This window comes from Anomaloglossus baeobatrachus, chromosome 9, assembly GCF_048569485.1.
Source record: "Anomaloglossus baeobatrachus isolate aAnoBae1 chromosome 9, aAnoBae1.hap1, whole genome shotgun sequence".
Lineage (NCBI taxonomy): Eukaryota > Metazoa > Chordata > Amphibia > Anura > Aromobatidae > Anomaloglossus > Anomaloglossus baeobatrachus.
This window is the reverse complement of record NC_134361.1, coordinates 43,365,760-43,378,772: the sequence shown is the minus strand read 5'-3', so window position 1 is coordinate 43,378,772 and position 13,013 is coordinate 43,365,760. Positions and strand designations below refer to the sequence as shown.

The window sequence follows — 13,013 nt, the reverse complement described above, 5'->3', positions numbered from 1 at the left end:
CTGAGAAGAACTCAAACTTCAGGGAAAGATGGCAATGTAAGGTCGTCCTTCATCAGGGCAAAAAAATCAAATGAGTCAATATGATTTCTTGTCCTGATGAAGATGACATAGATCTCTGAAACGCGTTGACTTAATAAAACATCACATTAAAAACATCAATCCTACATTATCAGGATTTTTTTTGGCAACACAGCATTAACATCTTCTTTCCATGAAGTTGACTGCCTTTCCACATGGGGCTGCGGTAGCCATTTTTACATGTTTGATTCAGTGGTTGTGGCTTTTCACAACCCGACAAGGTGAGCCTTATTGCATTCATGTCTCCTGGTTTACCAGAGTAAGACCCTATTGCTCTTCTATTCTTCTAGTGTGATAGGCTGAGAAGAACGCCAATCAATGGTCATGATTGGAGAACCGTCATGACTGACTGTAATGGAGCAGGGTGCTGTGTGATTATAATGTTATCTTCTTTAACTGTTGAGTACTAGTTACGACATGGACATCCTCCAAATACTCATTATAACCCTTAGAATGCTCTGCCTTTACTTAAATAGGGAATCCTGACCTGAGTGTTTCCCTTTAATAGATTGGTTCACCCATTCAGGACTTTTAGCTTTTCAATTGAAGAGTATCTGTTAGTAGATGTCTCATTTTGTAGGACCACCAGTGCATTACATGAGGTCCATTGAGTTTAAGAGTTACCTTCATAGATTTTGTTGAGATGTCCGGCTAAATTAAAGACACCTTGGTGGAGCCTGATGGACCCCTGTATGAGTCCACAAGGTCTAGGTCTGTCGGGCCATGTGGTTGTCTATCATATGACTGATCCTGTAGTGGTTTCCGTTATAAACGGATGGTGTAAATGGAACCTGTTATTTATGGCTACATTAAAAACCACCATACACATTAGATTGGTGTCAGTTGAACCCGTTGATATTGGTGGACTCGACCGACAGTCTAATGTGTATGGGGTGACTCTTCCAAGACAGATGTCAGTGAAGATAACGATGAAGCATGTCCAATTTTAGACTGCTAGTCCTTTTGTTCTCAGTAAAATCACCCCTGGTGTCTGGCACGGGCTTTCTTGAAGAGAACACAGGAGCCTTCCTCTGTGTGGAACAGTCAGGACTGATTAATGCCGGCCGAACGACTGTAGACCTCTCTTATCACCAAAAGGCTTATATATTTACCTTCAGACCAATCTGTGCTGACTAGGATCAGATAATCATACGAAGGACTCAACATTTTGTCCTGTGCCGTACAGAATGTGGTTGTAGCCATTAGTCCTATGACATTAACATGCAAATGTGCACATTACTCTGCATTGGCGAGCCAGCCAGGGCACAGTAGAAAAGCTCGGAAGATAGTTGCAATTCAGTTGTTCGCCTTCTATTATAGAAAAGTTATGGACTCAGAATGCATATTTTGGTCTTTCTTGCAGTTTTGGGGTTCTCTTATGGGAGCTACTTACTGGGGAGGTGCCTTATCGGGAAATCGATGCACTAGCTGTTGCCTATGGAGTAGCAATGAATAAACTGACTCTGCCGATCCCATCAACTTGTCCAGATCCATTTGTTAGGATCTTAGAAGGTAATCTTCATTTTCAATATGTCACTAGACTGATGGGGGAAACTTGTCATTGCAGTTAGTACTAATTTTAACTTTTATAAATAAAATGTTTTAATTGGGTGCAGAGCCTATTGCCATTATCTTAACTGCGTTTAATATGCTTTCAGCGTGTTGGGACCCAGACCCTCACAGTCGCCCTTCATTTTGCACCATCTTGGAGCAGCTAATCGCCATAGAACAGTCAGCCATGTTCCAGATGCCCCTAGAATCATTCCACTCCTTGCAGGAAGATTGGAGAATAGAGATCCAGCAGATGTTTGACGAGCTCAGGAATAAAGAGAAGGTAAAACATAGTGTCTCATGTAGACTAGCCCGTCGTATCCATTCCAAAGGCCAACGCCTAAAAATGTGAACCAAGGTTCAGCAGTTTATGGTGCCATCAGTTTTAGTAGAGAAGAAAAACTGTTCCATGTAATATAGTCACTACTGTAGATTATAATGTTCATGTCGGGGAAAGTGGTCCTCAGGCATATCCTGGAGCAATAAACCTAGACTCAATATGGCGGAAAGGTCTTCTTGGTTGAAAAAGTCTTATGTTCTACTGCCAGCTCCCATTGAGGTTCTTTATTTCTTGGGTTTATCTCTTCTTGGATGGTCTTCAAATGTGGCCTCTAATTTTATTTTATTGGTCATGATGTTGTTTTTGAAAATTAATTGCAATTGGAAAACAAGGAAAAAGTTTTGTGATCATAATCTTCACCATGCAATGTCTACAATGATCTTCACCATGCAATGTCTACAATGATCTTCACCATGCAATGTCTACAATGATCTTCACCATGCAATGTCTACAATGATCTACACCATGCAATGTCTACAACGATCTACACCATGCAATGTCTACAACGATCTACACCATGCAATGTCTACAACAATCTACACCATGCAATGTCTACAATGATCTACACCATGCAATGTCTACAACGATTTACACCATGCAATGTCTACAACGATCTACACCATGCAATGTCTACAACAATCTACACCATGCAATGTCTACAATGATCTACACCATGCAATGTCTACAATGATCTACACCATGCAATGTCTACAACAATCTACACCATGCAATGTATACAACAATCTACACCATGCAATGTCTACAACAATCTACACCATGCAATGTCTACTACGATCTACACCATGCCATGTCTACAACGATCTACACCATGCCATGTGTACAACAATCTACACCATGCAATGTCTACAACAATCTACACCATGAAATGTCTGCAAATCATTGATGGACCCAATCGAACAGATTAACTAAGGAAATAATGCAAATGGTTTGTGACATTCACATTCAAACGAGCCAAAGAAAAGGAGGAACCTAATCAGATATTTCCTATTTTTAGAGAATTGGGAAACTGATCAGATGTTTTGGGTAACATTACTGATATGTAGCTGAGCGTTATCAAGGATGACATCCTTGGGCCTGTGCCTATTTGAAATATTTAATGCAGTATGCAATATTTATTATCTATTAAAGCAAATAGCTTTTTTTCTTATTTCATGAGTTGAGGAAAAGTGTCAGACCCCTTTTAGATCTTTAAACTCGTCAAAGAGTTGGATATTGACTAAAAGGGCCACTTAATATGGTGGTTATGGTGGTCTCCTAAAGAGCCCCTCCTTGGCTAGGTCCTTCCCGGAGGGATATCTGGCTATTTTCTGTGTTGAGACTCCTAACAGAGGCTCCACGGACCTTTTTTTGATTTGCATATTTCCCAGGGGGGCAATGCACCTAGGACTTCACTGTGTTGAGTGCCCTCGCTGGCTGCTGGCAGTGTTTTCTCTGGCTGGTCTCCCCGAGATCAGTGATTGTTTTGTCTTGTTGGTCTACTAGGCATTGCTCCCACCTAGCCAGAATCCTGCTCCACACTGATGAGGGGCAATATCCCGAAACAGCTGTCTGTGGATGGATACCTGGCCTTGGTATTTCCCTTGTAATATCTTTAAACTCGTCAAAGAGTTGGATATTGACTAAAAGGGCCACTTAATATGGTGGTTATAGTGGTCTCCTAAAAAGAGCCCCTCCTTGGCTAGGTCCTTCCCGGAGGGATATCTGGCTATTTTCTGTATTGAGACTCCTAACAGAGGCTCCATGGACCTTTTTAATGTGCCCTTTTAGATTTTGGCAGATGACTGAATATAAAATTTTAGGTTTTCCCAAAGTTTAAGGTCCGAGTTAAAATCATTCTCTCTGTTGGTGGTACCATTACGTTTCCACCCCCCAAAAAGATCTAAAATTGTCACTTTCTACATTTTTGCACTTTTTTTTTAAGGATAAAGTGTAAAAAAAAAACCTGACCATAACAAATAAAATCTGTGGCAAAAGTCCACATGAGAAAGGGTATGTACCTTTGGTAACGTATAGACACCGGCATACTCGCTTGTTTTTTTTCCGCAAACAACGCTTCAAGAAAACCCCGCTGTTTTTGCTTTTTTTTTTTCTTGCACAGCGATTTTTTTACTGCGATTTTGCCACATTTTCGGGTTAATAGTGAGTGGTTCCAAGCTGGAGCTGCCTGAAGAATGGACATGTCACTTCTTTTACCCACTTTGTAAGCCTGAAGCGATTTAATAGACATACGCAGACCAAGGCGTTTTTACATTACTATGCACATGTTTGTTCTTCTTGGTGTTTCTTTAGCGTTTTTTTAGGTAGAATCTTCCTGAAAAAAAATATTGAGTGCAAAAATAACTTGCATGCAGATTTGCTATGGATTTGCAGTGGGTTTCACCTAATGCTGTAAAATGAGCAGCAAAAATTGATTTCAATTTAAGTTCTAATTTCATACAGTGTGTAAGACATTTGGAAAAAAACCTCCTTCCACTTTGCTTGTATTGCAATACGCTACAGATTTTCTGCCTGGAAAATCCAGGAGGAAAATACGCAGGTTCTCCACCCAAGAACTGTATATTTTCAATTATATGTACAGCTCTGGCAAAAAATAAGAAACCACTTCCAAATTTTCAGTTTTTCTGATTTTTCTCTTTATATTTTTGAGTGAAATGTAAATTGTTCTTTAATGCTATAAACTACTGACAACGTCTCCGAATTTCCAAGCAATAAATTTTGTATTTATTTTCTGAAAATGAGAAATGGTCAAAATAACAAAATAATGCACATTGCTTCCAGATCTCAAATAATACTAATAATGTTTTACCTCAGGAAGAGTTCAGAAATCAATATTTTGTGGAATAATCATGATTTTTAATCCCAGCTTTCATGCGTCTTGGCTGTCTTCCACCAGTCTTTCACACTGTTTTTGGTGACCTTATGCCACTCCTGGTGCAAAAAGTTAATCAGTTCTTCTTTGTTTGATGGCTCGTGACTATCCATCTTCCTCTTGATTACATTCCAGAGGTTTTCAATGGGATTCTGGTCTGGAGATTGGGCTGGATGTGGTGGTCCTTTATCCACACATTAATTGACCTAGCTGTGTAGCATGGCGCATTGTCCTGCTGGAAAAACCAGTCCTCAGAGTTGGGGAACATTGCCTGAGCAGAAGGAAGCAACTGTTTGTTTTTTTCCAGGATAACCTTGTATGCGGCTTGATTCATACGTCCTTCGCAAAGTTTAATCTGCCCAATTTCTGGAGTAAGGTAATCTTCTCTGATGAGTCTGATTTTCAGCTTTGCCCAACACCTTGTCGTCTAACCGTTAGACGGAGACCTCGAGAGGCGTACAAGCCACAGTGTTTTTCACCCACTGTGAAATTTGGTGGAGGATCGGTGATGATCTGGGGATGCTTCAAGGCTGGAATTGGGTAGATTAATCTTTGCAAAGGACGTATGAATCAAGTCGCATACAAGGTTATCCTGGAAAAACAGTTGCTTCCTTCTGCTCAGGCAATGTTGTTCCCCAACTCTGAGGACTGGTTTTTCCAGCAGGACAATGCCCCATGCCACACAGCTAGGTCAATCAATGTGTGGATGAAGGACCTCCGCATCAAAACCCTGTCATGGCCAGACCAATCTCCAGACCTGAACCTCATTACAAACCTCTGGAATGTAATCAAGGAAGATGGCTAGTCACAGGCCATCAAACAAAGAACTGCTTACATTTTTTGACCGAGGAGTTGCATTAGGTCACCCAAAAGCAGTGTGAAAGACTGATGGAGAGCATAGCAAGACACAGGAAAGCTGGGATTAAAAATCATGGTTATTCCACAAAATATTGATTTCTGAACTCTTCCTGAGGTAAAACATTATTAGTATTGTTATTTCTAAATGATTATGAACTTGTTTTCTTTGCATTATTTGAGGTGTGAAAGCACTGTGCATTATTTTGTTATTTTGACTATTTCTCATTTTCAGAAAATAAATAGAAAATGTATTACTTGGAAATTCAGACACGTTGTCATTAGTTTATAGAATAAAAGAACAATTTATTCAAAAATAAAAATATACCTATAAAGAGAAAAATTAGAAAATTTGGAAGTGGTCTCTTAATTTTTGCCAGAACTGTATTTCTGACAGCAACTAAGGCAAAAGTTTGGCACCTAGGTGTCTTTGGTTTTGCCAAAATTGTGCACTCATATACTCTAATACATTATGTTCTACAGCAAATAATAATTGCAAGACAGTGAGAAAATAAAAGCAAATATCTGCTTAGTTTCCATGGTGAACGCCATTGTTCTTCTTTTCATACTTTCCATTCATGGTCCTCCAGATGTCAAGGGGTGTGGAGAAAGATTCCTTTAATGTTTGTTTAATCCTTTGTTTCAATGAAAGTTAGATTAGATCCATCCTCAAAAAAAAGTGCAAACCTTTTAAGAACTGGATGATAGTTCTAGATTTATATGATAAAATAGCTTTTGGTTGCAGACGAATCATCCTGAATTTTTAAATAAATCGGAAAGTTGCAGTAAAAAGAACCCTGAAAGTTACATCGACAATCGGAGACAACATCGGAAGATACTGAAAGCAAAAATGTGTGATCGATACCCAAAAATCACAGTACATATTATACACAAGACCTTATGAGGCATTTCTTTTCCTTGAATTCATCTATTTTTGCTAAAATATTATTTTAGAATTAGGTTTTATTAAAATGTTGTAACCTTTTGTCTTCTGCAGCTTGCTTGTATTCTCATACATTGCAGGCTGCTTAGTCCCTATCAGTGTAAATGTCCATCAGACGAACTCCCTGACAGTTTGGTCTGTAACCCCTCTCTGCTTTCCTGAACTATAAAGCTGATTTTGTTGTTAAAATATCAGCTTAAATTTGTGTTCTGGAAAGCAGAAACAAGGGCCACAGAAAGCCAGTCTGCCGCATTGCACACTGAACAGCACTGTGCAGCCTGCAGTGTATAAGAATACATGTATACTGCAAATGACAAATAGTTGAACATTTTTAATAATTAAATTCTAAAAATTATTTTTAGACAGTCATGTATTATCAAGGGTGTCTCTAGTCCTTATAGCCAGTTTGGATCAACACTGTAGTGTAGGTGTCTGACTACATTGATGTCATAAAAAACGATCCTGTGCCTCTCATTTAGAGGCCATCTATGGTAGTGAATGGTAGACACAGAAATTGCTGCCTGTCCTTATTTCTCATACACTGTAATTAACATGTCATGACACGGACTTAAGGAAGGTCAGGCGTGAGGTAAAACACACAACAGACAGGGGTTTTACCAAGACCAACAAGGGGTACACCGGGAATACAATAACAATGGTGGGCCCTGATGCTAGTGAGAGGGAAGATGGACACTTCCTCCACTTACCTGCCGCTGTACCCTGCACTACTAGCCAGTCCCTATACAGGTTCTTCACCTGTCACCGAGCAGGAACTTATAGCCCTGAGGAACCCTGCAGTAAGCTCTGGCTAGTAAGTGGGAAGGTAAGGATCACTAGTCCCACTGCTGCACTAAAACAACACACCAAGGGAAGGTAAGACATTAAGGGGGGAAAACAACAATAGTGGAACTCCAACTACTAAGCTGCAATCAGGCACCAGTACTGCAGCCTACACCGCAACTGACAGCAAGGACTCCAGCAGCTCCTTCCACCTCCAGGCCCAGAATCCAAATGGCAAAGAGAATTGCCGGCACCCTCTGCAGGAAGCAGAAGGTATATAAAGGGACTAAGAGTGGTCCCAAACTGAAAACACCTAACCAGGAGTCAGAAGCTGCTGGCAAGGAAAACTGATATTAACCCTTGCCACATCCAAAGAAAGAAAACACGTTTAATATGTAGACTTTCAGATGACAATGAGAGACGTCCTGACCCTGTCACTAGTCTCAAATACAGAGAGACGGCAGTGACACGTGTGACCTCACATGAAATGCAGACCCTAAAATATATGGTTCATGTATGTATATCTACATCTTCATCATGTGAACACCGTATTAAAGCTCACGAACATTCACTTTTTTTTTAAGCTGATCTGCAATACCCGACATGGCCTGTCGGCAGGTGTGGCGTCTGACCATTGTAAGATGATTTAATTAACAATGCTGATGGTGTTTTTGATACTCAAGTAAAAAGTATAATAATAATGTGGCATACGTATTCTCATTTTAGGAATTGCGTAGTCGGGAGGAGGAGCTGGTACGCGCGGCAGAGGAGCAGAGGAACCTGGAAGAGATGCTCCGGAGAAGAGAACAAGAGCTGGCAGAGCGGGAGTTTGACATTGTAGAGCGGGAGCTGAACATTATCATGTACCAGATGTATCAGGAGAAGCCCAGGGTGAAGAAGCGGAAGGGGAACTTCAAGAAAAGCCGTCTGAAGCACAAGGATGGAAATCGCATAAGCTTACCCTCAGGTATGAGAAATTTAGGGTTTGGAGGACAGGGTTTACAGAATTACAAAAAAGCTTTAGCACTCTTCACCGACATCATCCTGTGCCCTCCACTGCCCACAGAAACATCATCCTGTGCACTCCACCTGTCCATAGTCACATGATCCTGCGCACTCCACCTGCCCACAGAAACATCATCCTGCGCACTTCACCTGTCCACACCTACATCATCCTGCGCACTCCACCTGCCCACAGAAACATCATCCTGCGCACTTCACCTGTCCACAGCCACATCATCCGGCACACTCCACCTGCCCACAGAAACATCATCCTGCGCACTTCACCTGTCCACAGCCACATCATCCGGCACACTCCACCTGCCCACAGAAACATCACCCTGCGCATTCCATCATGGATGATGATGATCCTGCTCACTCCAACTGCTCACAGAAACATCATCCTGCGCACTCCACCTGCCCACACCTACATCATCCTGTGCACTCCACCTGCCCACACCTACATCATCCTGTGCACTCCACCTGCCCACACCTACATCATCCTGTGCACTCCACCTGCCCACACCTACATCATCCTGTGCACTCCACCTGCCCACACCTACATCATCCTGTGCACTCCACCTGCCCACACCTACATCATCCTGTGCACTCCACCTGCCCACACCTACATCATCCTGTGCACTCCACCTGCCCACAGAAACATCATCCTGCGCACTCAACCTGCCCACAGAAACATCATCCCGTGCACTCCACCTTCCCACACCTACATCATCCTGCGCACTACACCTGCCCACAGAAACATCATCCTGCGCACTCCACCTGCCCACAGAAACATTATCCTGCGCACTCCACCTGCCCACAGAAACATCATCCTGCGCACTCCACCTGCCCACAGAAACATTATCCTGCGCACTCCACCTGCCCACAGAAACATCATCCCGTGCATTTCACCTGCCCACACCTACATCATCCTGTGCACTCCACTTGTCCACAGAAACATCATCCCGTGCATTTCACCTGCCCACAGAAACATCATCCTGTGCACTCCACCTGCCCACACCTACATCATCCTGCGCTCTCCACTTGTCCACAGCCACATCATCCTGCACACTCCACCTGTCCACAGAAACATCATCCTGTGCACCCAACCTGCCCACAGCCACATCAAATCCTGCGCAATCCACCTGCCCACAGAAACAACATCCTATGCACTCCAGCTGTCCACAACCACATGATCTTGCTCACTCTACCTGCCCACAGCCACATCAACCTGTACCCTCCAACTGCCCACAGAAACATCATCCTGCGCACTCCACCTGCCCACAGAAACATCATCCTGCGCACTCCACCTGCCCACAGAAACATCATCCTGTGCACTCCACCTGTCTACAGAAACATCATCCCGTGCATTTCACCTGCCCACGCCTACATCATCCTGTGCACTCCACCTGTCCACAGAAACATCATCCCGTGCATTTCACCTGCCCACACCTACATCGTCCTGCGCTCTCCACCTGCCCTCAGCCACATCAAATCCTGCGCAATCCACCTGCCCACAGAAACAACATCCGATGCACTCCAGCTGTCCACAACCACATGATCTTGCTCACTCTACCTGCCCACAGCCACATCAACCTGTACCCTCCAACTGCCCACAGAAACATCATCCTGCGCACTTCACTTGTCCACAGAAACATCACCCTGCGCACTTCATTCCATCATGGATGATGATGATCCTGCTCACTCCACCTGCCCACAGAAACATCATCCTGTGCACTGCACCTGTCCACAGAAACATCATCCTGCGCACTCCACCTGTCCACAGACACGGCATCCTGTGAACTCCACCTGTCCACAGAAACATCATCCTGTGCACTGCACCTGCCCACAGAAACATCATCCTGCGCACTCCACCTGTCCACAGAAACATCATCCTGTGCACTGCACCTGCCCACAGAAACATCATCCTGCGCACTCCACCTGTCCACAGAAACATCATCCTACGCACTCCACCTGTCCACAGAAACGGCATCCTGTGAACTCCACCTGTCCACAGAAACATCATCCTGCGCACTCCACCTGTCCACAGAAACGGCATCCTGTGAACTCCACCTGTCCACAGAAACATCATCCTGCGCACTCCACCTGTCCACAGAAACATCATCCTGTGCACTGCACCTGCCCACAGAAACATCATCCTGCGCACTCGACCTGCCCACAGAAACATCATCCTGCGCACTCCACCCGTCCACATCTATATCATCCTGCGCACGCCACCTGCCCACAGAAACATCATCCTGCGCACTCGACCTGCCCACAGAAACATCATCCTGCGCACTCCACCTGTCCACATCTATATCATCCTGCGCACTTCACCTGCCCACATTCCGTGCACTCCAACACTCTAAAACCAAATATAATTCATTCTAATACCCTCCAGCATTGTCCACCTTTTGTAAACGTTACCCTGTACACTTCACCTCTTTACACATACAGTACATCATGCTGCGCACTCCACCTCTTTTATAACAACATTATCCTGTGCACGCCGCCTCTCTACACTCGCAAATTATTTCATGCATGGAAAAGCAAAGCAAAGATGCCTGCAGATAACCGGGGATTACTTTTTACCCCACAGGTTTTGAACACAAGATCACAGTACAAGCCTCCCCAACTCTGGACAAGTGTAAAGGTCAAGGGTCAAGCAGTTACAGTCCTCCTGGAAGCCCCTTGATCATCCCCAGGCTGCGCGCCATTCGTTGTAAGTCGTAGTTTACACAGTGCATGAGTTTTATCAATTTTCCAAAGGTTGTGCTGAAATTCAGTGTTCCATTTTTTGGGAAAAATTTACTAATGAAATCGAATTCTCTCAGTGACCCCCGTAGACGGCAGCAAAACCTGGGGACGGAGCTCGGTGCTGAAGAAGGAAGAGGTTGCAACAAAGAAGAAGGGGAGGACATGGGGACCGAGTTCCACCCAACCAAAAGAAAGAGTTGGAGGAGAAGAAAGGTGACTGAGATATTATTACAGATTATTGGATAATAATAATAATTTATTCATTTATATAGCGCTATTAATTCCACAGCACTTTACATACATCAGGAACACTGTCCCCATTGGGGCTCACAATCTAGAGTCCCTATCTGTATGTTTTTGGAGTGTGGGAGGAAACCGGAGACCCCGGAGGAAACCCACGCAAACACGGGGAGAACATACAAACCCCTTGCAGATGTTGTCCTTGGTGGGATTTGAACCCAGGACCCCAGCGCTGCAAGACTGCACTGCTAACCACTGAGCCACCATACAGTGCTAACCACTGAGCCACCATACAGTGCTAACCACTGAGCCACCATACAGTGCTAACCACTGAGCCACCGTGCCGCCCTGTAGGCTGTATGATAAATTGTAGAAATATTCGGAATCACCGAGGTTCGTGGCGATAAAAGCAGAAGGTTGTAAACTGCATATATATATATATATATATATATATATATATATATATATATATATATATATATATATATATATATATAATATATAATATATAAATATATATAGATATTATATTAATTATATTGTTTCTAGTCAATGAATTGCTAGTGGGTAGGGCCCATGGAGATAAGGGATCCGATTCTGCGCGATTTTTCCGTCTGATACATACTTATATTTATAACCACTAGGGGGAGCTCTCTGCACTTAGATTTTCACAGCTCACATTGAGTTTGCTATTAGCTGTGCAATGAGCTCCCCCTAGTGGTAGCTTTATGCAACCAGCATTTTAAAACTTTATATATTTTATATTTTATATAGCAGTGTGTAAAAGGTGCTGCAAGGAATTTTCAGGTGGATATTAATAAAAAAAATAGTGCTTTTTTGGAGCATTTTGCAAAGGGGCCCCTATGATATCTATACATTTCTTCATTTAAAATAACTAAAATTATAACAAATTTTGCTATGATGCCAGGAAAATAATAATTCCAGCATAGAATAAAATTGTGCGAGTGTTTTAGCAAAAAAAAAAAAAAAAAATTGCATCATATTCATCAAGGGACGACATGTTTTTCTCTGGCCTGCTTGAGCCCGTAATGACATTTCGGATGCGTACTAAGTGAAGGAGCCATGACAGATATAGAATTCATTAGTATAGATTAGGCCATTACCAGCTATTCATTATGTAATCAGCACAGTCCGCTAATATAGTCTGCCGGCGGGTGATGAATGACCTCTGGTGCGTAGGGAGAAGTTGTATAAACTTAGTAATGATAATACTATGTTCTACAATGGCCATAGGGGACAAAAGAAATTAGTTGAAGGGGTTGTTTTGGGCCATTTTTATTTAATTCTTGTATTCAGGGCTAAAAATCATTTTTGCAATTGGGTTTCATTGAAAATTTGCAATGTTTGCCATATTTAGCTTCTTTTTTTGCATTGTCTATTGCTGGCTGCAGAATGAGTTAACTGAGAATCTGTCAGTGAGCGCATTCAGATTTGTACCTCTTCTATCTGGGTTTTTCTGAGCTCCCATCAGCTGATTTATGACCAAAGACCACATCAAAGTTTAATATGCAGGGAAACAAAAAGACTGTAAAAGCCAAATGGTGCAAAATGTGTAATGA

General features: G+C 42.7%; 1 protein-coding gene across 1 annotated transcript in view; it reads left to right on the top strand.

Annotated features, from left to right (window-relative positions):
- Positions 1-13,013, top strand: part of MAP3K10 (mitogen-activated protein kinase kinase kinase 10) — a 55,898-nt gene that overhangs the window by 31,816 nt on the left and 11,069 nt on the right. Inside the window, exons 4-8 of the mRNA XM_075323657.1 lie at positions 1,442-1,590; positions 1,737-1,912; positions 8,164-8,404; positions 11,036-11,158; positions 11,271-11,406. Coding sequence (XP_075179772.1) covers positions 1,442-1,590; positions 1,737-1,912; positions 8,164-8,404; positions 11,036-11,158; positions 11,271-11,406 — 825 coding nt within the window. The remainder of the gene's footprint in view (positions 1-1,441; positions 1,591-1,736; positions 1,913-8,163; positions 8,405-11,035; positions 11,159-11,270; positions 11,407-13,013) is intronic.